Genomic DNA, 26,199 nt, shown 5'->3' with positions numbered 1-26,199 from the left:
CAAACATAGTGAGATCTAGCCTAGATGGATTAATTTTTTTCTTTGTGTTAAATCTCTATAGAGAGAGAGAGAGTGTGTGTGTGTGTGTGTGTGTGTGTGTCTTCTGTGGATTCGCTAATATCAGCAACATGAGAGCAATTTTGCTAAACAAACATAACCTAATCAGGGATTGGCAGCACAGATGCTGTGTAAAAGGAAGCAAAACACACACACACACACACACACACACACACACACACGCACAAATATGTTGGTTTTACTTTAGTTGTGAGGACACTTATTGACATACATAACTCATTCTGTAGCTCCACACTTACCCTGACCTTAACCAACTAAATTACAACTAAATGCCTAACCCCAACCCTCATCCTAAAAGTAATTCCAACCTCAACCATAAAGGCGTTACCCTCAAACAGCCCTTTGAAGTTGTGAGAACCAGCTATAATGTCCTCACAATAGTGGTTTTGAGATCCAAATTATTCACACAGCCCTAGAAAAGCACACACACACACACACACACACACACAACAGGCAGCAATTATTAGACAGCCTGTCAAACTGTGCTGTAAAAATGACTGACAGCTCAGCATCTGCTTCCTCAGATAGACATGGCCTGCATCTGACTGTGATCTGCTGCCAACAGCTCTGCATTAGCTGCATGTCTGATCAACTGTCTGCGGCATTAAGCTCTCTCGTCCATGACCATCAATCCCTTAACAATCTCCCATTGCATCATCAGATTATCACTCCTCTCTGTTTTCGTGTTTGTCCATCGCTCTTATTTTCATCCAGTGAATCAGCATCATCAAGCCAAACTATCTCTGAAAAATGCATGCTGTCCTGCGTATGATTCTTACAGTACAGAGATATCACCTCTTTCATAATCTCCATCTGTCTTCTTCTTCATCTTAGCCTCTGAACCACCTTTTCTTTCATTTTGAGGCACTTATTCCTGGACAAACCCACTGACAACTCTGCCGCTCTGCCTGCCACCACACTTAAACCTAAAAGGAGAAAATAGGACAGGGAGCTCTATGGCATGTCAGGGCAGTTTTTGAATTGACTCCATTTAGTGTGCATTTGAATCATGAAGCCAGAAACTAAAAGTAGGAGCAGAGGACTAAAGCTGGCAAGAGAGGTTGCGAGCAAGTAAGAATCCCCATGTTTAACCAAATAAATAAACAGCATCTATAATTGTGTGGGTGGAGAAGCAATATTGTGGTGGAGCAGGGTACAAATGCCTCATTTTTCACTCTGTTCCTTGGGCAAGTGGCCCAATAGTCCAATTCAACATTTCCACCTTCACTGCTGCTCTCATATAGAACATAAAGAAATGCTTCTCAGACTGAGGAAGTCCTGCCTATCTTAGTCCCAGCAGCTGTCTCCCAGTAAAAAACAATGGATAATATCAGCAAAGAAAACAGAATGACCTTTATTGCAGACACACAGCAGCACAGAGAAGGGGCAGAGAGAGGATGAACACACACACACACACACACACACACACACACACGTGACTGCAGAATGGAGGTTGGAGAGGAAAAAAGAGGAGGAACGACAGATATACAGGACACCGGAGATGCATATCTTGAAAGAGAGAGAGAAAGGGGTTGGTGGACGGACAGCGACTTGACTGCAGAAAGCTCCTCTGCAGTAAGTGGTTATTGATTGGAAGACGAGGGCCAAAGGATTCCAGTGAACTGACTTTGTTCTCCTTGGTATAATTGCAAACGCAGTGAAAAGTACCGGCAGAAATGCATTTAACAGCAAAAAGGATCAGTTTAATTGCAGTATACAATGACAGCAGATAGGAAGATTAAACAAAAGCACCAGAAAGACTGTATATTTAGGATGCTGCGTAGTCACACTGAGGAAGAGCTTTGGCACATCAGTGGCCTTTTCACTATTAATGATCAGAGATGGCTGTGATGATAATAGCAGTAGAGATAAAATTCCAGAAAAGATCTCATCTACCTTGCTCTTTCAGTCACTGACTGATGCTGGTGCAGGTGACCTTTGAAATAAACATGAAGCTAACATCAATTCTAGCTCTCTCTTGCATCAGTAAGCGTCCTGACATTAAATAAGGTGAAAGCAATCAACACAGGGAGATGCAGCCAGTTGTCTGGTTCATCTGTGTGTGCACAGAGTTTCAGTGGCAGTTGATTATAGGAAGTGCAGAGGAGTCAAATGTGCTTAATCTGAATGACTGCCTGTCGCTCACACTTTCTGGCCACTTCTCTTAATGGGATAGCTTGTTGAGTAAAACCTTTTCTGGTAGGTTTTCTGAAGTCTGGAGTGCACGTGTTTAAGTGGAAAACATGACTGAAATAGAAATACATCATAGACACGTCTCTGCTGTATGAGCTGGTGTCCTCTGAGAGCAAACATTTTTCCATGGTATTTGATTATTTTAATAATGTGAAGAAAGGTGAAACATGCTCACATGTAAGCCGTACAAAATTCCACTTAAGTATTGCTATTTCTGTGCTGCCAAGTCAAGGCTAAATATATATTCACAAGAGAGGAGAGAGGTTGGTGACTGGAAGATTTAAGTCATTACTGCAACTACAGTTGTCACATTATAGCACTGCCTCTGAGAAGCTGAGTGATAAGTCACAGCACTCTTCCACAACATGAAATTAAGTTACTGTCATCTACTAATGTCACCATTTTACTCCAGTGACCCCCACAGAGAGTGAGTTTTTAAGGTGACAAAGTTACAAAATCAGTTGCTGTTATTACTGTACTGGTCATTATGCCAACAGGAAATGTACTGTTTGTAAAAAAAAAAAAAAAAAAAAAAGCACACATCAGTCACTGACAATATCACAATTTAGGATTACATTACCAAATCCCCTTAAAAACATAATTTAAAAGTCATAAACATTATTAGACGTGTATAAATGATATTAGAGGACTTTACAGATTACCCACATCATTAGGAGCCATCATTTAATTCGGCACCAATTAACCAATGAATTATTCACTGTCTTCTTCCACTCTGAAATAAACATAGTGTGTGTTTAAAGAGCACGGTGAACCAATAGCCTACTAAAAGTTCATCAGAATATCTTATTGATTACAAACAGGCCCTGGTTAGGTTAATTTAGAAATGCCTGGGAGGTAAACAAGGCAATTTAAAATATCTGGGGTTTTCGCGTCTCTGCACGTTATCAGACTTGCTTCAGTGGATTCAATAGGATGTCTCCACAGCTCATTGAAGGATCTTACGCAGCGTACTGACGGTGACGAATTAACCCAAAAGTGTAGCGTGTATTAGACTACAGCCGGCTGACATTTTCCATTTAATCCAAATCTTAAAGTGTTTCGACTCTTTTGACATTAAACAAAAACAACACGCTTACCCCGCGGTTCTTTGAGTTGTTCATCCTATTGAAAGAAGAGCACTCGACTTCCGAACTCTTCAAAACCGGCAGCACTGGCGCTTTACGCAGCACCAGGGTCCGCTCAGTGTGCCACACGCCCCGTGAAATACCTCAACTCAGATCTTCCCTCTGGGGCACCTCCATTTATAGGTAAAGTGAAATAGCCAACGAAGATCCGTAAACGCTCCGGTTATTAATCTCAACAGTTGTTAAGGATCTGTGCAGAAATCACAGAGCCCACTCTTGGCAATTTAGAAACGACAGCTGCCAAGTATTTCTCTGTCTTCACTGTCATCATCATGTTCATTGTCGCCGTCGTTGTCCTAGTAGCTCCAGAGATCCGGTCCCGAATCAATCATAATAGTACCAGCACAAGGGAGGACAAAGACTGACCAACTGAGAGCCGTTTCAGAGGAGGCGTGTGTGTGTGTGTGTGTGTGTGTGTGTGTGTGTGTGTGTGTGTGTGTGTGTGTGTGTGTGTGTGTGTGTGTGTGTGTCTGTCTGTGTGCGCCTAATCCGTGTGTAGCTGCGCGCAAGTACAGGAGAGTGAATTGGTATTTAACATATTGGCTCTTAAAGCTATGTCCAGGGACCTCCAAGGGTCCTTGAGGAGTACAACAGGGGCGTTTTAGAAAACACACTGTCATTCATCAGAAATATATTAAACCAGACAATGTAAATGAGGTGAGGCTTTGCTCAGAGCTTTGTTGCTGCATTTCGTGTTTAATTTACCATCAGCTCTCAGGGTCTGTCCAAAGCCTCTCAGCTTTATGGGAGAAACTGGCAGCCCCTAGTTTTTCCATAGTTTGAGGTGGGTTGTAAGTAAAATTCACAGTGGCTGCTCCTTGCCTACATCGCCCACACTGGAAAGAGACGTTTTTATTTTCTTTTTTAACTTATGACTCAACTTTTTTCACAAGGCACTGGTCAATATGTTGTTGGCGCTGCAGTACAGTACAAGCAGAACCCTTTTCCCAAACCTTGCTTATGTCCACAATTCAAATGAGCAGGACACATCCCTGCATTTATCAAAAAGGGCATAAATACATGGAGAACCTTGGGTGTGTTCTGTTTATTAATAGCTGCAGCTTCTCAATAAATCTGCAGGGCACAAAACAAACAATCGATCACAGCAGAATCTCCATGCAGTTGACCTGCAACTGCAAATAATGGCGCTATTTCACGTGAGACATCTATCTAGTGAAGTGACTCCAAACGGAGGTAGATGACGCTCCATGAAGAGCACCAACACATTTCTATCCCCGTGGGAATAGTATGAAAATTATTTATTAATACAAAGAAGACAAAGCCATACACCAGCGCACTTCTCACAGTATAGTTCATTATGATCATTTGTTGGTAATGGCAGCTGCAAACCCGCAACTGTGTGTTAAACTGCAGTCTACTATGATTCAAAACCGTGTGCACAAACAACATTAGCCATCAGCCTACAGCTGGCACATGAACTGGATGTAGGTAAGTGCTGACAGAACTTATGCCTGGGAAAGTAAAGCTCTTCATTGTTCTCTCTCTGCTCTTTTTGTGCTTGCCTCTGCTTGCTGCCTAGCACATATTGCATGCATGCATTGGAAAGTTGTCGCGCAGCGGACTGCATCACTTTGCCAACAAGTGATGTATGAGAGGGATTTGAGGGCAGGTGGAAACAAAAAACACAGATGAGTCCAGCTAGAATAAAATATGGGAATAAAACAGGGGTTAGCGCAAATCAACGGACTGAGGACTGGGCTACAGGAAATCCACACTGGAAAACAATCGCAGTGTCCAGGACACATTTTGCAACCACAAGGACAATAACTGAAAAAGAACCTCTGCAGGAAATAACTGTGAAGCCTCAAACAATGCTCCTATTTTTGTCGTTTGAACGTTTTTCTAAATATCAGCAGAGCAAAGTGGATACAGTCTCGGCAAAGGCAGGCAAAACTCACAACACTTGTTTTGTTGTGTGTTGTTTGTGGGTGATGTCGAGAAGTGGAATGAGTTAGGCAGTCCAAAGATGCAGCAGATGACGTGTGGGAGGATCAGAATGGAGGAGGAGGGAGTCAGGTCTGTGGGCAGCCTTAGCTAAGAGCAACAGAGCAACAAAGTCCATCTCAGCGGTGCAATTATTCATCTGTGCATCTGGCTGGGAGAACACAGCCCTTTAGCTCTGACTAAAGAAAACAAAGGAGGGGGTGTTTTGTCATGGTATTTACTTCACTGTGGGAGCAGAGGACACTCCCACAGAAGCCAAATGCATCAAGCACCAACAGAAGTATTTCAAATTTGCCTTGATTCCTCCTATGCAAATCACACTCTCCTTCTTTTTTGCTCACATCTCTGTGTGAGTAGATGTGTGTGAAAAAAAGATGAGCCTTGATAAGTCTTTTAGAGCTGTAAATATCCTAGAGTTAATCAGATTAAGGTTTCATCAGCAAGCAGCCATGCCAGAGAAGTGCAGTCAGAAACTCATTTACACATAGTTCACTGTGAATAATAATAATATCAATATAAAGATTGCACATTCCATGCCCACTTCTTTTATGCTACTGACAAAACAACAACAAATATACTGAATTTATGAACATATTCAAGGGATCGGAATACAAGATAAGATACACACTTTAAGTCCACTTCATTTTCCCATGCTGAATGACTCAGCGGGACCAGCTGAATGAATGATACCACCATTCATAATCACTGCATTTCACAGGATGAGACGACATTCCTCCAGCCAGACTAACCTACTCGGCCCCCTCCCTCTGAGACCCAAGCATTTCCTATTAACTCCCTGACAAGAGTGCTTTTCCCTTTTCTGCTCCTGTACATTCCCAAGAAGCCTTCCTTCCTACTGTAATACATAAGAGCAGTCTGTAACCATGTGTCCCTTTCTCTCCCCTTTCTGTTCTATTTGGAACTTGTTTATGAATTCAGCTGCACAAGAATAAAATCCTAATTTCTGTCATGGCCTTGAGGAGTAACCGTGTACAATAAATAAACTTCACCCCGCGTTTGTGTAGATATAAATCTGATGTTTTTGACAGTAGTTGCTGAGGGTCTGAGCAAAGTTCCCTGGGTAATTCTATATAGACTGACCCAAAGGAAGTACTGATGCATATCCAAGACACCCACTATTCTAACAAATATACTGAGATCCTTTTTTAAATTATTATTATGGATATGCAACACATCTATCCATTATTTATCACCTCTCTTATTTTTGATGCCTCATCATTCATATTATAGCACAACCCCTTGTTTGTGTATGTGACAAAATGGAGGGAGAAAACAATTTACTCATTTATTCAGGATGGTCTGGATATCCGCCCCCTACTGGGCAGAGGAGGGCATGACATCATCTGCGGACAAACGGGATCATTCATCCCTCTCCACTGCTCTCGCTGCTATGCTGTACCTTGTGTCTAAGAAACTGTGCCCACTTTGTTATGTGTCTGTCACGGTTTGCTTTACAGAAGGACCGAGAAGCGTGTAGAGACCTGCTCTCAGCCTGGGGTGCTGTAAAACAGGTCATGGACTTTGCTGTTGTCTACTCTCAAGTATGCTGGATGTGGACCAGAGCCTGACACCAGACAGACATGACATCAGCATCGGTTGACTGGTTAAAGTTTACAAGTTAAAAAGAGATTCCTCTAATTAGCAGTAGCTGACAGTGTAAACCTACATTACATTATTTACTTAAATTATGGACATTCATTATCACTAAAAAGTAACATCATGAGACATTGCTATTGCAATCTTCTGGTATTATGTAAGGCAGATCAACAGTTATCATCTTCAAAGCTATATATACTGACAGTCAACCAATCTCAGTGGATCCCACAGTGACAGCTGTGGTTGCCAGTTATAAGAACATGGGCTGTGTGTCTGTTTGTGTGTAGGCCTATAATAGTGCCTCAATAAATTTACACTTGTAGTTACATAACCAACAGCCAGCTGGGTCCAGGGCCCTTCAAAGGGGCTTGGTGTAGCAGTCCGGTTAGCTATCTGCCTCAGGTCATCACATGAGCCGTGCTTCTCCCTAGAATCAATAGGATTTCCCACTCAATTTCTTAGTCTGTCCCAGTGAAAATAATATTTTCATCCTTTAATAATGATGACAAGGATAGAAACACATACACTGACATATTTACACCCACCGACTCTTTTGTTTAACAGCTTCACTGATGGAGGGGGCAAAGGGCAGCATGAAGGGTAACAGAGTCAAAGGTGTGTGTGTGCACTAATGAATATGTATTTGTATGGCAGAAGAAAGCAGACAGAGACAAAAATGGTACTACAGTAATACATGAGCTCAACACATGCCAAATTCATCCAACCTCATCCAAACATGACATCATGCAGATAGAGAGTTTGTTCCACTCATCTCATGATAACAGAAAGGCTGTTTTGGGCAACTGTTTTGGAGGTGGTACAGCTCAAACATGCCTATCAACACCTCATATCACAACAATAGGCCCCTTTCAGCAGTCTTGGAACACTGATCTACCTCAGGTTTAAGCCAACCCACCTACAAACCCTGGAATTCCCCTGTCACATTTCACCTTTTTTCATTTAGGTTGTCTTTAACAGTACAGCCACCCATCTTCTCATGGCTGGGCATCCACCAACAGAAGTCACATAAAACCCAGGCTAGCCCTGCCTTTATGTGCTCTTGCTGCAGTGATGACAAAGCCCTCAGCAGATGCTTTGAGGCCACATGCTCAGTCTGCTCTGAGTCACTTTAAGTGTTGCATTATAACAATGATTGACATTAAAACAACTAAACTGCTATTTACAGTATATGTGAAGTTACTGGATCTCATACAGACAATGTGAAAATTAGATAGGAAGACAATTTCAATCTCATTACATCATATTTGGAAGAGAGAACAGATCCTCTCTTGTCCTTGATTAAAGCAGAAAAGACTCTCAGGTGGTCAGACAGCAGCCGCCCAAATGCTGACAGAATTGTTCCACCTGCCAACACACACACAGGAACCTCAGTGGCCAATAAACCCTCTGTGCAGAGATTCAATTAGACACTGGTTTGCTGATTAAACAATCAATCTTTGGTGTTACAGTGATGCTGCTGATGCTATCAGTGGACTGTGCAGTGGGGAATGGATTATTTTAATGGCTGCAATTGTTTCTTTAGACAGCTTTGTACTTCTCCTCCACCTCTCTGATTTCCACATATTCTGTGTTCCAGGGTGCTCACTTTGCTTGATGGAGCACTCAGATGGATAGAGGGATTCAGAAAGAGAGAGCTATACATACAGAAAATGAATTTATTCATGCACACTTAAAACCACATATTGTACCTCATTAAAGACAAATGAATCAATAAAGTCACTGCGTAAACCATGAACTTGCCCGAATCAAACACTGTGCAGAGTTGATTTCAAAGCACACAAACAAGATCACACATGCAGGCATAAATTGCATCCATATGGATAAGCACAAAAGCAACATCTACAGGCTCAATTAAACACATTACCAAATGCTCTTTTTGCACACTTCCACCCATCTGACTAAACAGCCTGAAGCACCAGCTCCAGAACATGTTCAAATGTTTCAGACATTTTTAATTGTATGGTTTACAAAGGATTACAACATTTTTAATATCCCCACTTGAAAACTGTGACTGTTTACATGATAACTCAAACAAAGCTTGAACTCCGATCTGTGCTGCAGTCTGAATTCAGATGGCTAAAGAAAAAGAAAAGAAAACAAAACAACAAAAACAGCCTTAAACTGCAAGAACAAAATGTCTTTGTGCATGTGCAGGTGAAAGCAGAAACCGTGGAGAAGGAAAATTAAAGAAAGGGCAAAGCAGAGAGACAAGAGAACAACAAAAGAAAAATTATCAAATAGATTCTGGCAAAGATAGAGACAGGAAAAAAAAAACAGAAAGTTAGGTTGGTGTTCCAATAACAGCCGCTCTCAGTTTGTCTCGGTGTTTTGTCCTTCTCATTCTCCTCGCTCATGCCTGCTGTTTTTCTAAGGAAACTGGCTCAGCATCTAAGTGGTGCCTGCTCACACAGGGTGCCTATTCAGACCTGCACTGCTCCTCCCAACTACAGCATAAGCAATGGCTGGTGTGAGGACAGACATATTCGGGGGGGTACACACTGGGGGTAAGGGGAGCATTGGACTACAGAGGTGAGAGGGGGAGTCAGATGGTTTGGACTGTGGTTAGCAGAGTAGAAGCTGGCTTAGAGACATGAACACTTGGAAGAGATGGCTGAGGGTTAAGGCCTGTATGTGCTGATGCTAGAAGGAGGGAAAGCTTGGCAGGGAGAGATGGGTGTGTGTGGTGTGATACAAAGCCCCCTTTCTCCTTTAATTCACACATACTCTGTGCTTGCTTTTGGCATACAGTGCTGGAAGAACCTGAAATATACTCTAGCTATGCATGGTACAAATGCCAAAAGCACACAACAAAACTACACAGCACACACACACAGCAAACAGTCTAAAGCTAGTGTACATAAAAGCATACAAATCTGGGTATTTCTGTTTATTTAAGTCATTGTGTCACTGTAGGAAACTCTTCCATCTAGTTCAAAATGAATACAAAAAGCCAATTAAAGAAAACAACTCACATTCACAGTGAAATCCTGGATGATAAACCTTATGTCCCTAATTAAATCAAAGTAACCTCCCTGATTATATGGCTTACAGTATTACTCTCTGCAAACATTTACTCACACACACTCTCAGAAGCACACAGATGAGCTCAGCAGGTAGAGTGTGTGATGAAGTGGTCCGTTGTGGAGGAATGAGTTTTGGCTCAGATGTGACTACATATCCTTCCACTGAAGCAAGCGGGTCTGGTGGAAGGCTACCTAAACAACCTGACAGCTGAACTAACATACACTCACCTATAGATGCACACATGCACAGGTTTCAAGTGCTGAAAAGAAGAATATATTGATACTGACTTCATATGGAGGTCATTTTGTTTCTTTATTCTGCATGCAAAAAACATACTTGAGAGCAAAACTTTGGTACTGTAATCAAAATACATTTCCAAAGACAAAAAACCCTTTGCTCAGAGAGCAAAGCTTATAGGTGAGCAACCAAAAGATAAAAGATTACAGTGTTAAATGACCTGGTTTTGTTTGAAATGAAATTAGTTCTGATTTCAATCAGTTTATATTAGACAACTGAAAAGCTTTTTGGTTGCAAAGACATTTATTTTGATTGCAGTAGCAAAGTTTTGCTCTCAAATGTTTTGACTCCAATACAAAGAAACAAAATTATCTCCAAAACTCCAGTGTTGCAAAGGATTCATTTATCATAAGGAAGGAAGAAATCATTGATTTTACAAAGAATGAATCAAGTAATGCTGAAATAAAAAAAAATAAAAAAGTTAAGTGAAAAGGGTCAAAACAGAAAAAAGTAAGAGTAAACTGAAAGGAGTAGACGATTCTTCTTGTATTACTCCAAGCCTAGGCCAGGTAAGCCTGAGAACATAAAGCTTACATGTAGTATTTTGCTTTTTCATCAGTGCACTATGAAACAGAGGAGGCGCTGATCTCGATGGACAGTCGAGTCTGATACCCACTCAAATTGTCAAGGCAGCTTGACCGGTGGTCTGATATCAGATGAAGAAAGGCTACATGAATGCCATCCAACAGATATTTAAGGCCTGCCTATGGTGGTGTCTGCATGAACATCTGAGGCCACAGCTAAGTTTAGGGCTTGGGAGCGTGTGAGAGGTCAAGCTTGAGTCTCGGGTGAGGCAGCAAGAAGCCAGGGTCAGAGGTTCAGCTACCACAACCACATGTCAGTCTCTTTTAGGAATAAATATTAAAATCAATGTTGTAATAACATGTTTTTATCTGGCTACGCTTCCCAGTTTGTGCTTTCCACATGCTCGACAAGGAGTGATGAGTCAGTCCTGGGTTTTAACACTTCACCTAATCCCTCAACAAAGGCAAATAACAGCAGCAGGAGCCAGAAGGGAATCTCTTTAACATTCCAGCAAATGATATCATTACTTAATGCCCAGGCTGCACCCCTTCTGAGCTGATCAGGGCTATTCTGTCCCAGCGAGGTTGACACACATATACTCACACACAGAAAGTATTGTACTTCACAAACAATGGCTGACAGTTGCAGCTGACATTATAGAATGAAATGCTCAGCACAAATCTCGCCTTTTATAACTGGGGCAAAAATGGATGACTTCACAAACCCTTCCACAAATGTCCACATTTAACTCTGGCAAATCTCTATATTCAAGGCCGGCCTGCAGACTAAAATTAGACCAGGGGAAAAGGGTACTGTACATATAGCCCTTGTGTTACCAAAGGGGAGATAGGGAAAGGACATGGGGGGGGGCAGAGCCAGAGAGGGTGAAGGAACAGGGGCACATTTAATATAAAGTAAATAAGAAAAAGAATGCTGTCTGTATCTAGGTCTATGCTAACAGGAAATGGTGTGCATGTGTCTATTATTGGCAGTGGATTCATGACATCATATTGTCTCTTCCAGGGGGAAACTATAATTACATGAGACCATTTCCGGTCTCCTATCAGTCGCCTCTCCTCTGAGTTGTTAGCTGGGCAAAAAGCTTCACACTTATGTGAATGTGACTAAAGAAGACAAACTGCATTAAGTGTCTAATGAGCCTCATAAGTGAGGAGAGAGAGACAAGAGAAAACAGTGTGGTGGAGCCAAGAATGCAGTCATTCCCTTTATAAATGACTTGTTAAAACCTGAAGAGGAGAAAAGTTACTTCCTACTGAGTCTGAAAATAACACAGTGGCTGCTCGTTCTCCTCTACGACACAGCAATTATATGTGCCTGAGGAATGCTAGAACCTCGAGACATGCATGACCTTATCACTGTCTTCTGAGATGACCAGATTGTGGAAATAACTAACAAACAAGGTGTAAGTGTGAGCGTTACACATGAATGTGTCTATGTGTGCAGGTGGTTTTCAGATATATGTTGCTTCAGCAAAAAACTAAAGGAAAATAAAGTTTACAGTTTAATAACTGCAAGTTGTGATGACCCAACAGGATGTTTATGAAAGACCCTGGAGCCTCATCCATAGCTAGCTGAAATTACGGTAAGACAGTGGGCTGTGAACCACATACAAAGAATCCCTGTGTCATGAACCCACCCAGGCAGAGGAGACATGGGTGGGGGGAGCAAGTCAGCAAACAAGTGTGTGTTTACCAGCAAAACAGTCAAAAGTTAAAAAAAGAAAAAGACGTTCAATTCAGTGGTTATTGCAGACTGCAGCAGCTCTGCAGCCGACCCCGACCTCTGAAATCCCTGTGAAGGTGGAGAAACAACACCATCGTTTTCCGAAAGGACTAAATAAAGACTCATCATCTTATTTTTACATATTCCTGTCCCTGAAACTGGATTTAAAGAAATAAAATAACGAGCAGAACATTCTTAAATGAACAAAGGTCTTGAGAGAGAACAGTAAAAAAAGAAGATGTATTTATTGCATAATGCACTAAGATTCAATTTTCAAGCAATGTACCTCTTTCAGGTCTATGTCAGAGCTATAAACAAGTTTCTTTATCAAAAGAAGCTCTGTGACAGGAACTAGTAAACTGTAGATCACCTTGTTGGTAAAATATACACATACAGTACATCTATCTCTGGATAGATGTGTGCCAGTGCATGTCAGAATACAGCTGCTATAAAAGCTTCAGAAAAATCTTTTGTACTGTACCTTTAACCGCTTAAGCACATTTTAGAACTTTTGCCAGAAGGACATGTTCAAACTCAAGCATTAACAGCTCCACAGCTATAAGGCCAAAATGGACACAAATACTGTACTGTAAAAAGACTAAATGTGAATAGATAAATGAAGCACAGCAATGCAATTCTATCCACTTTAGCTGTATCTTATGCTTTGGAGAACCAGTCAGCAACCTTCTCACCTTGAGCAGATGCTACCTGGTTCCAGTACTAGGACTGGTAGGGTGAAAAGGGTTAAACATGAGTGGCAAGAGTTTCATAGGTGGATTAGGGAATGGTAACAAGCAAAGTGAAGTTAGTGTGTGTGTATGTATGTTATTTCATAGTCACATATCTCCTGCTATGTGATAAAAAGCCAAACACCTGGCGCTCTCTGTGACACTTGGCACAGGTGTATAAACAAACCAACACCTCAATACAGGAAAATGATGCCAAACTGCTAGCAGGTACAACACACCAGTGAGTGATATCACCTCCCACACAGTCTCTGTGTCACACAGTTGAAGGCTTTTTGGACTAGATTTCAGTTGACATAACCAGAAAGAAATGGTCTGCTTTTACGCATCCAAACAGCTGCAGCACAGACAGCCAATATCTGTTCAGATTATGGGGCCATGAAAAAAAACAATATTAGAATTTCCCTTTGAAGTTCCAGTAGCTTTTCCTATGTCTCTCTTCTTCCCTTGGACGTTGTTATGAAAGACACATTCTTAAGGTATTCTCTCTAAAATCAAGTGAACTAGATTGCAGGGATTAGCAAAACAGTGGTTAGATAAATGCATAAATGACCTTCGTCATGTATAGAATGACTCAGTACCAGCCTGTACACACAAACACACACACATTCATTTTATGGAGACTTAACCACTACTTGCTTAACCCTCACCGGACCCTTAACGTAAACCTAACCTTAGACCAAGTCATCACCCTGGCAACTGGTCCCCATGAGGAAGAGCCCATACAACGTGAATGCAAAAACAGGTTTTGGCCCCAACAATGCGAGTAATATCAGTCATGCATGTGTGCACATACACTCCCACTGGGATTTCTGGGGCCAACATATGCAGCTGTATACTGTGTGTGTGAACCCCAGGTGGAGGGGGAGAGAGGAAGAGATGCATGCAGTGTTGTTTTCTGTTTGCTGTCACTGGGAGCTCTGCCATCTATAAAGAGAGGGACCACACTAGTGTCAGCTCGACTTGTTTGTCACACAGAAAGAATCCTCAACCAAACCCTCTGTAAACTTTACATCCCCATGCCACAGCTGCAAACTCAGTTAACACAGTGAGTGATGCACAGTGCGTTGAGGAGGGGCAGTGGATGGGGGGGCAGACATCTGAAAACAGATTCCATTTATTAGTGAGCCTGCTTATATCCAGGTCAATCAATCAAAAAAATTAAAAAATACATTGGTCAAACATGTTGAGACATAATCACACCCAGGCCTCTTCCACACTGACACACCCCACAACTTTGAGATTGTGTAAAAACTGGTGACAACACCAACACAAGTAGCAAAAACGCCTGCAGAGGGTCAGAACCAAGTGATGGCCAACTGGCACTTGACATAAACGTTTACCTGTAAACTGAGTGCAATCTGACGAATATACATCATATTGAGATCCTCCAGTATCCACAGTTTTTCCTCCATGTTTGCGAATTTATCAACTGGCATCCTTTAGGCAGACATCCACAATTTTTCTTTTTCGGGGAGTTAAAGATGCGGTCCAAACAGCCACAGCGCAGGTACCGGGGAGAGAAAGTTCATTACAAAGGTGTCCGGTCCAGTCGCGACTCCTACAACCAGGTGCGTAAAACAATGCGTAATAATTTCACTCCGTATCCAAAACAACACTACCACCTCCGGGAAAGCAAACAGAGGTGTAGGTAGATAACAGCATCGGCTGCACTGTAGTAACCCTGTCCATAAAATCCCCCCAAGCCGTTCACGGGGCGTATTCTTATTCGCTACTTTTCTCCAGCCAACAAAGATCCTCTCAAACACCCACAGTCAAAACCCAGCGGCAGCGGGGGGAAGAATGGAGCCTTTTAAAATGCAGTTCTTGTCTTTGTGTCCCTGTGTTCTGATTATGAATGCCGTCTGTCCTCTGTGTGACAAGAGACCTCTCCACAAAAGGACATCGCCTCTGCGGGAGCGTACGGCACAGGGAGTCCACTGTGCGCGCCCTGACTCTCCCCAACTCGGCGCTAAATTAACCCCTCCGACGCACCTCTGGTAATGGTAATGAACTTTATAAAAAAGAAGGGGAAAAATAGAGATTACTTTAGCAGCCCCCACGCCCTTTTAAAACAACCCATATCAAACCTGCACCACCACCACATAAGCTTAACCAACGGGGAGCTTTGTACTTTTGACTGGCTGGATAATAAAAAGAGAAATAATAACTGTGTCAGGTGGCGCTCGTCATGAGGAAAAGTGAGCATGAACACCCAGAAACATTATCTAAGCACTAACCGGAATGGGTGCCATAGATTTAGACGATGGAAAATGTGAAATTATATCGTTTCCATTGTTTGAATGAATTAAAAAAATAGTTTTCAAAACAAAATTGAAATGTCTAATTTCTTGTGTTATTGCAAACAAAATTTTGGCGAAGGTACGAAAGATGTGCCTCAGGAGATCAGTTTTCTCTGTAGTCCAAACAAGATAATCCCGGAGTTTACTCCATATGACTTTCTGTTGTGGTGTAAAAACAGTTTACAGGCAAGCCACCTTAGCTCTAAAATCCAATACATAAAAGTAGGCGTCCCAAATATTACTTATGCTCTCCTCTTCAGTGCGTCCTGGACCTGATACATTCGTTATATGTGACGTGAGAATCCTTCCCTGGTGCGTGGGTGAGACCACGGTCGACCCCTCAACAGGAAAACGGCGTCATATTGCGCATGGCTCACTGAGCCATATTAATTGAAAGATGCACACATTCTTTCCACTGGAGTGAAGGGGATTTCAAAGGGCAAACGAATGATTTCAAGGACTCACCCTGAGAAATATATCACTCCTCAGAGGAAAGTTACGGCAGATTTTTGTGACCACATTCTTCACTTTGACATGACATTTGGGACCTCCCCTCTCCACACACACATTCCCATATGGCACTCACATCCTCTGAACTCTTTCACACAGGCAAACCTTTGAAAACAAAGGAGCTGTAAAAGCCCTTTCACCTTCGAGGAGAGGAGGAAAGGAGCCAAGAGTGCCAGTAGCAAACCTGGGTCATTTCCCCAAGAAAGGCCTCAGCCCTCAGGGTTTAAATCACCTGGCTAATCTGCTGCAGAAAAAAAAACATACAAACAGTAAGAAAAGAGATTTATTGTTCTTGAAGTACAAAGAGAAATAGTTGAGGTGAGTGCACAGAGCAAGGGTTATGGATGCTCATGCAGACAACATTCTGGGACTCTTGTACAAGTGTGTTTGTGTGCACAACCTGGATTTACTGTTCAGTACGAGTAGAGTCATATAGCCAGCAAGTCCCCTCTGCCAGTTGATCTGGATGCTGAACTGGAAAGAAATATTCACTTAACAAGACCTCAAACACATTGAACACTAGACTGAACTGTGTTAAACAGGCTTAACTCCTTTAATGAAGTGACACAGTTTTTCCTCAGCTGTTCTCACTTTTCTCATTTATTGATGTGGATGCTTTTTAAATAATGAACAAGTGACAGAACAACATTTTATTATTCTAATGTCACTTAATCCATGTAGTATTTCTTTAGTCTCTCTATTATACTACTACTACTATACTATACTGCATGTAAAATTTACCTGCAGCAAAACACAAAGACTGACACCGTATGACAAAGCCTAGAGGCTAAACAACAACAGAAAGACAACAGCTATTTTCTTAGAGACAGGCTGGCAAGCAGGCGACCTGCTCATATACAGCCTCACTGCTTTTCTGGCCAGGAGCCACCAAGTACAAGAAAATCCCAAGTGCTTAAAGACAATATATTAGTAGTTAGTGGAGAGGCCTAACAGCTGTAGGCCTGAATGGGCTTTTGCCATGTTAAATGGTGATTATTTACTCAGGGAACGGTATATTAGCAGCTTGTGACTAAGCGCTTCGTCTGACTGTAGCAGAGCCAGATGTGCTAATTGGCTGCCATGAGAGGCGTGAAACCAAGATGCTACACAATCAGTTATTCCAATGCCAACTGTGAGGTTAAGGGATTGATAAAATCCCTCCCCTCCAACTCACAAACACACAGGCTGACCCTTGCATAAGAGGTTCAGACAATACCCGGTGCCTTTCTTGTTTCTGAACGGATGTGTGGAGGAATATGGAAAACTTCCTGTTCCTACACCTAATCAGCTGGAGGAAACAAGCTGGAGTCAGAGTTGAGGGTGGTGGAGTACGCAGTGTTTGCAGTAGATATAAAAAGGTACTGATTGTAAGATATGTTCATATTTTTCAAACATTTGTTGTTGGTCAGTCAGGTGGACAACAGCGACAGTCAGGTCACTGAAATGAGCAAGAAAGGAAAGACTGCCAAGACAAATGGACAACAGAACCTTTGAGTCTTAAAAGGAATAATTAACAACATTGAAGAAAGCATTTTCTCAATGCAAATATAACAATTTCTAAAGGATAATTCCTGTATCTTAACACTTTGAGCTTTGTTTTTTTTTGTTTTTTTTTGCCATGCGTGGCTCAGGACACAGTGATCTCTTTTTGTTGGTCCACCATTTCCTCCAGATAGAAATATCTAAACAATATCATGGATTCAGACACAGTCTTGTACCAGCATTTGTGGTTCTCATGCTGTGAATGTTAACAACACTGCTCTGACTCATAACCCCCCCTTTGAGCTGAACTTTAGTGAGTTTTGCTCTAGCGCCATCCACAGGACAAAACATCAGTTTATTCAATACTTTAGTTTGTAACCAATACCTACAGAATGAATGGCATTAGCTTTTAGTGTAGCTCAAACCATTGCCAGACTGAACTGCTGGAATCACTGTAATTCCTCTGCCTGCAAACTTTCCTATCAGTCATAATAACTGATAATAATATCTAATACTACCACAGTAATAGCTGTGATCTAGAAATCTGAAAAGGCAAAAATGATGGGGCATGAAAAACTAGCATTAGGGCAGTTAGACAGGTTTTTATCTGGTTGTTAACGTTAACAGTTTAACCAGACTATCTAAACCTCATCATTAGAGGTAAATGTCTGCACTATTCCATCACTTAACACAACAGTGTCTACTGCGTGCCTTGTTTCCTCTTCCAAGTTTTGTCCAACCCAGGTGATGGAGGTTTATTTAAATCCTGTATGATCAGATAATTATCATATAAATGCCATTTTCAGTACTATCCTTTATCCTCAGATAGCAACAGTACCTTTCATTTTCAGAACCGTGGAGTCCACAGTAATGGTTTAAAACCGTCTTTATTCTAATATATAAAGTGGCAGCAGAACAGGGCAGGGAAACACAAAAGGGCTCCAGAGCAGCCAGGCCCCAAACCACAACAAAGAATCCTGCCTGTCATTTAGGCCGATTTCTCAAAACTGTACCCAACCCACACCCTGAGTCCCACTCACATGCATACACACACACACACACACACACACACACACAAACCAACTACACTAATACACACTCAGGCATAAACATTCTGTAAACCATGTAAACACAACACAAACACACACCATGAAGCTGTGGCTAAATGGTCTCAACATATGAGACAAATGCAGCTGATCAACGTTTGTCAGTCTGATTATGGTCAGCCAAGCAAACATCCTCCCTGTTGTTTCACACAGACGGCAAAGACGTGATTATTACAGAGCATTTTCTCTGTGTATTTTTACACTCTTAGACAGTTCACTGCAAAAGACACCGAGTGGGGAAAAACGGTTTTCTTCAGCCGATTCAATGCTCAAATTTCAAACCTGCAAAAGTACCATCTTACAAATCTGCTCCTGTAAAATGTGCATCATAATTAAAAAGGTGTACTGTGGTTGTGCCTGAAGGACAGAACTTACTGTGATTGTGCAGTTACAGAGACAAACGTTCTGAACAGACACAGAAACCAGTTTTAAACTTAGTCGACTAATCCACTACTCAAAAAAAAAAAAAAACAACTTTAAAAAGACCTGAATATCACAGGACTCTAATTCCATTGTTGTACTTCAGCAGACACGAGGTGACATCTGTTCGACTTGATCATAGCAGCATGTGATGGGAAACCAGACGTGTCACTGAGAAATTCCTCTGGAGGTCAGTTCTCAGTTAACGAGCAGGAAAACCCTGCGCTGGCAGCCACATAGTGACAAGTCAGACACTGAGATGAAGTAATGACACTGTAAATCTCATCGACAGTCCACTTTGTTACTAGGTGTATCAGTTTCAGTCTATAATGTGGAAGTGATCCTGCTTGTTCTTCAGGATCAAATACAGGACAAAGAATGTCATTGAGGATGTTCTGCATTATACTGATGATCAGGGGTGTGACGATACACTTGGCTCACAAGACGAGATGATACATGGTATTGTGTTCACAAGAACATGACGAGAAAATTTTAACAATGTTTTTAAGAAATCTTCAGTGATGAAACATATGACTGGCAAATGGTCTTTTATTTGACTGAAAATCACAAAATGCAAAACAATGCAGGTGCTATTTGAAATATTTCAACTAATTATCTTGCAGTGACTGTCACTTCAGTTCTGCTTTATGAGTATGAATTATCATATGCAGTAAAACACAACAATATGCAAGCACAATGAAATGATTTGCCTCAAACTCAACTGATTTTTCTCCTGTATGATTTCACGACCTTATAACTGTGTATGAACTTCTAACTGAAGCTCTGTGTGATCTTCTATGCTATTTTCACCTGTGCCACACTGGATGGTGACATCATAAGGCAACAGCGCCCATGTTGACCAATCACGTAGGGGGACAATTGGACTGCGGATGCCCACGGGAAGAAGACTGTTGTTTACCTTGTTAACATGAGCATTCACTGCTATTCACTGTCGAATGAACAGTTAACACACCATAACATAAAAACTGTGTTTTTATCTACCAATGTCGACACACCGCTGGTAGAATTGGTGCTAAAGTAGAGTAGGCTACATTAGCAGCATGGCTAACCAAAACACAATGTAAACTCACGGGCTGGAAACGTGAATAAAGCCAATCATGTCAACTCGTCACAATGCGGTTGTATCGAACACAACATCTACAACACTCCCCCTGCAACCCCTCACACCCTGAGCAACGCAGGCACATGCGTTAAAACACAGCAGGGAGTTGCATTTTGTGGGGACTAACATGAACGCATTGTCACACTCCATCATACTGCCTTCTGCTCTGGTTCTGTTACAGCATGTACTGATATCGCTTTTTCCTCAATGAAAAAATATCATCACATTTTTTTATCATGAGATCTCATGGTACGGGATCTCATCACACCTCTACTGATGATCAAAACCTGAGCAATGCTAAATATTAGATGTTGGATACAGACCCACAAATCATGCAGCTACTGTTCTTTCTCTACAGGAGATCCCATATTCAAGAAAAGCATGTATGCATCACAGTCCATGGGTTAGCATTAGAAAAGCTGGGGGAGTTGCCTGCCTCATCACAGACTACAATACCAGAACAGGGAGTGTTTAGGTCCCTTTCTGAGGGCTCATCTTATTTCTCAACATGGCCACTTGTACTGAAGGGAAAACAGGCTCAGGATTCAGTCATAAACACACACACACACAGACAAACACACACACCTATTTCAGCAGCATGTCAGGAGTAAGCAGAACTCTGGCTGCTTCCCAGAATCATTGCTGACTCTCAACCAGTCACAGGAGACTGCAGCATCTCATCACTCTGAAGGAGCAGGCAGCTCAGTGAAAGAGAAACCACCTCATTAGATAATTCATCTCCATTGATTTCTATCCTCAAGGGGGAAAGATGTGCAATATCACACTGGATATATGTGGATTTAAGACGATATGTACACCAAGGCATTTCATTTTGTATTAAAAAATATGAATCATCTTATAAAATGGCTATTAAGGATGGTAGGCTGTATATGAAGTGAATACAGTAAAAAAGGTGAGAGGAAGGTGTGCTAAGCTGCTACAGAATCTGACGTGGAGCAATGGCTCCCTCTGCAGGGCAGCAGCGGTAGCACAGCCAGATGTCCCACCATGTTGCACAGTACATGACTGAGAAATAATTGTTAAACACAGAGGAGTGGAGATGGTCAACTTCAATAGCCATAAACAGAATGTGCTAAAAAAGAGAAAATAAAAGTTCAAGAAGGCAGCGCACCAATTTGTTTCCAGCTGAAACCAAAAATGATGAAGATGAGTTTCACAAACAGGAGACAGGGGAAACACAGACAGACAGGCAGCAAAACATATTATTGCTCTGTTAAAATATATCAGACTTTTTGAGCCGTGATGTCATTTATGCAAGTTCAGAATATGTTTTAGAAGAGCTCACACCAAGAAGCTGATGTTTGTAGCAAATGTATATCTGGATAAAACCTAAAACAGACACCAAGAATCTAAACATCTGCAGAAACAATACAAGAACCTAAACATCTGCAGGGAGGACATTAGGGGGGGCCATATCTCAAACTGACAAGCATAACATCTTTAAAAGATAAAGAATTTTCCAGCAAGGAGTGAGGAGGGAGAGTGTCTAATGAGGCATTTAATCCAACAAGGCACTAAACATTATGGTCATTGGTGTGGCTCATTTTGGTTTTTGATCGCATTTAATTCACTCAAAATGCTTTAAATTCACCCCTCTTTTTAATGTATTCTTACAACATTTGGAGAATTTCATTTTTGGTCAAATGTTTGTTCAGATGATTTCATAAGGGAAGTTTATTACTTGGTTAACATGCAGCTGCAAATGTTTCCTAGTTGGCTGGTTTTCTCCTCTGGCTAGTGAGTTACAACTCCAAGGAATTTCCTGGTGAGGACTGAGTCTGGCCACAGACAGTAAACTGTTTATTTTATATAATTACTAACTACTGTACATTGTATGTAAAGGAAGCAGTATGTTAAGGGCTGCAACTAATACATTTTGGTTAATAATAGTCTTTTAGTCTATTAAATGTCAAAAAATTGTTAAAAACAAACAGCCAATTAAAACCTCCCAGAGCTCAAGATAAAAGGTAAATCCCAACTACCTTAAGTGCATCCACGTTTCCCTCACCTATATATTTTTCTTGTGCCTTAGTCTCACCCAAGTAAAACGTAAGAAAAACATGCAAGGAGAAAATGTGAGGAGAGAGGAATCGAGGAAATACTTTTATACAGACACGAAACATCCATTCCTTCAATCTGTCATCAGAAGCAACCAATCACAGATCGATTTCTGATAAAGGGGCACGTTGGTTTATAAAAGACTTCTGCAAAGGACACTTTTATGTATCCTTGCCCTTGGCTCCTCCAGCCAGCCTCCTCGCTCCTCAGAGCAAGAAAAAGATCTTTGGAAAGTCATTCAAGATAGTGGACCCAATCATTTCTGGGCTGATAAAGGATTGAGCAGCAAGGAATGATAAATTTAGCAAATTGGGACCAGTGGCGGGAGAAGTACTCAGATTCTTTACTTAAGTAGCAATGCCACAGTATAAAAATACTGTTACAAGTAAAGGTCATACATAAAAATGTTTCTTAAGCGAAATTACAAACGTATTAGCATAAAAAATACTTAAAGTACCAAAAGTAAATGTACTCATTATGCAGAACAACACATTACATATGACTGTATATCATATTATTGAATTATAATTATCGGTGCATTACTGTGTACATCGCATTTAATATTACAGCTGGTAAAAGTGGAGCTAATTTTATCTAGCTTATGTGATCATAATTTGCAGGGATTCAAAGTTCTGTGACTAGTGTATGTTGCATTATTAATTTTATTATGAAAAGTAACTAGTAATTAAAGTAATGAAATAAATGTAGTGGAATATAAAGTACAATAATTGACTCTGAAATGTAGTGAAATCAAAGTATGAAGTAGTAGAAAATGAAAATACTCAAGTACAGATACCTCAAAATTGTACTTAAGTAAAGCACTTGGAGTAAATGTACTTAGTTACTTCCCACCACTGACTGGGATTCACCCAATGTCTTTCTTTTGTCCAACCACCAGTCCAAATTTTAAATATCTTCAATTTACAGTGACATAAAACAGAGTAACACAGCAAATCTTCACAAGTGAAAAGTTGGAATTAGCTAATGTTTTTGCATTATAAATAACTGGATCCCACCACTGCAATCACTGATGTGTGTCATATTTGGATACATGCCAACTGTAAAATACCTATTTAACTTGATTTATTCCCTTGTCAGTACAGTATTTACAGTTATAAGCTATGAGACCATTTTGAATTGAACACATTAAATATATTTTACAGCTTTTGTGAGTGATGATCCTGACCACTGTTGATTTGGCTTCTTCTGAGCTCTTCTGGCAGTCAAATGCTGCCATCACATTTTAAAATGCAGGCAAATGGTGCCAGCTGGAATTCAACCTGATCCACCTATTTTGAATGTTTTGGTAACATGACTGTTACTTCTATTTTTGTCACAGTACTTCATTTTATCCATCCCTCGTATTGCCTGGTATGTTCACAGAGATATTGAGTCATACCTACACTATTGGTGATTAAGCATCTACATCCACCTGCGTGAATATTTAGACAAATTGATCTTGTTTTCTTGAGGCAAGCAATGATGGAAAACAAGCAAAAGACATGATAAAAATAATTGCTGAGAGAGCAGGAACAACAAAACGATATAACAGGATCACATACCACACCATCTTCCACTGGGCCCAGTAAACAAACACATTAAAACACAGGCATGCTGGCAGGGACTAGTACACTAAGCAACATGCAGGGAAGGCAGACATGCATAATAGATCCATCTGCTCTCATAAAGTCAAACACCTGCTTGCCATCATCAACACAGAAAGAAACATCACTGATGGTTGTGTCTCTTTGCCCTCTCCTCTCCACAACAAATGTCACTTTTCCTGAGATAGAGATTTGAACTCAGACTCAGAGCTGCACTAAATTATTTGGCGCAGCAATGCAACACCTGTCAACTAAGCACCTACAGCTTGTTGGTTATTGCACCAAGTACACATACAGCGGATATGTCAGTGACTGAGCTTGAACTCATCTTTGTAACTCAGTGAGATTGCATAAAATGAGAGCAGTGGTCCGATTCAGGGCAGGAACAGTCATGCAAAACACACCCACACATCTTTCTCACACACATACACATACATATATATACTGGACCCCTAAACACGCCTCACTATTGAATCCACTCACAGTGCATTCCTCTGTATGACAGAAGGGTCTGACCTCATCTATTTCACAATGAAGTCAGGTACTTACGTGATGTACAGGAGTGAGGAATAAAAAGCCTTTTGTGCAGAGAAAAGAAAGAAGAGACTAAACAGAAAAGAAAAGAAACCGTGTAGCATGTTGGGCTGACATAGGTAGGCCCCATATCCTTCAGCCTTAATGACTGTGTGGGACGGAAGGTTAATGACGAGTCCCTGGTGAAGTTAAAGGCTAAACTTAGAGCATTCACTGCGGTAATGCATTCATGCAAAGTGACCTTATTTCTCAATTTCTCTGTGGGTTTATGTTACCTCAGTGCAAAAGCTTACTAATATTTTCAGCTATAGTTCACAGTTGACCTATTTGGTTTTCATATGCCTACAATATGTACCAAAAACAGATATATCTGCCTTTTCAGCCAAGTGGGGTAAAAGACACACAAACCAAGCTCATTTGTTTTTATAATTTCAGAAGATTTACAACAGAACTCAAATCAGTTCCATAGGCCTAAACACACTCATTGTGTCCAGCATGTGTATCGGAGAATGGCATTTTCCCACACAGACACAAAGCTTCTCATGTTTCTAAGTCCTCAGTGGGAAGTCAAAATGGGCTGATAACAAGTGTCCTGCACTGTAAATGATACTACACATCAATATGTTTGTCAATGTTTTACAGAGCAAAACTCAAAGGGGGCCTTGTGTTCACAGGAAGGGGATATCTTTGGCATGAGGCAATCCCATTCTGGTTTACAGTCTGTTAACACCAGCATCAACAGGTTAGGTTTTAGGCCTCTGGTGGGGCATGTATACAGAGACGAACAATAAAAAATACTAAGAGACAAAGGCAACATAAAACAAACAGTAATCTTGTATGGCTGTCAAGAGGTAAAGACAAAGGAGGACATCCTCTGTGTAATCTGGATCAGGAAAGTGGGTTAGCACTGCAATATGTTATTAAAAAAGGCCCATTTTTCTGCGTCAACAGGGGACTTTAGCTTCGAAAAAGTGGCATGTCCCACATAACTTGGTTCTCCTGAGGAAGGAACATTTTGCAGTTGATAGAGTGGGGAAAATTAAATGGTGGAAGGAGATGAAAACTCACAGAGGTGGGTGGGCTGATGGTTTACCTGCAGCATGTACATTACTATCAAATATTTTAATCTACTTTAATCTGGAAGAGGTGAGGCTGTTTTACTGTAGAACATAATTTAAGATCTATTCTAGTTTCCTTTATACTGGCTTTATGCCATTGGTATTGTCTTAGAAGCTTATGAGTAGTTTACATCAAGAGCCAAACCCAAATCCTTCTGTTGCAATATTGTTTCTTGTATTACACAGTAGAAACATGGAGACAAAAAGGGACTTGCATGGCAACAGTTGTGGATTATTCTGATTCAAAAGCCTTATCCACTTCATGACTCAAGGTAGGAACAGAACAAGACAGGTTTGATGATGCACGGAAGAAGTTTCTCATGTGGGCAACTGGGAAAGCACCAAGTGATTACACCATCAGCTCCATCTATCTCACTGTCTGTTGGTCTATTATCTGAGTCACTGCCAGTGACAGCCTCATTCAGGACGTCCGCCGAGTGAGCAAAGCCCGTCTATGTTTGAGAATGTTCAATGGACCTTGCTCAAGGAGACACTGCTGCTTAGTCACTGTCTGAAATCTGAAGGTGTGTGCGCCTGCATGCAGTGGTGGAGAAAGCACCCAAATC

At 41.2% G+C, this 26,199-nt stretch overlaps 1 protein-coding gene across 7 annotated transcripts in view; it reads right to left on the bottom strand.

The window, feature by feature from the left end:
* Positions 1 to 26,199, bottom strand: part of rtkna (rhotekin a) — a 53,704-nt gene that overhangs the window by 20,914 nt on the left and 6,591 nt on the right. For 2 of the 7 annotated variants that reach the window (XM_020594504.1, XM_020594505.1), the window contains exon 1: positions 14,698 to 15,232. The exons of 4 other annotated variants lie outside the window; for them this stretch is intronic. In XM_020594504.1, the coding sequence (XP_020450160.1) occupies positions 14,698 to 14,793 (96 nt within the window). In that variant the 5' untranslated portion in view covers positions 14,794 to 15,232. Of the gene's footprint in view, positions 1 to 3,368; positions 3,801 to 14,697; positions 15,233 to 26,199 lie in introns of those variants that run through there. One more of the 7 variants, XM_020594506.1, reaches the window with a different exon arrangement.

The sequence above is a fragment of the Monopterus albus genome, unplaced genomic scaffold (assembly GCF_001952655.1).
Source record: "Monopterus albus unplaced genomic scaffold, M_albus_1.0 scaffold23.1, whole genome shotgun sequence".
NCBI classification, from domain to species: domain Eukaryota; kingdom Metazoa; phylum Chordata; class Actinopteri; order Synbranchiformes; family Synbranchidae; genus Monopterus; species Monopterus albus.
Note: the sequence above shows the minus strand (reverse complement) of the source record. Positions and strands in the feature narration are given on the sequence as shown.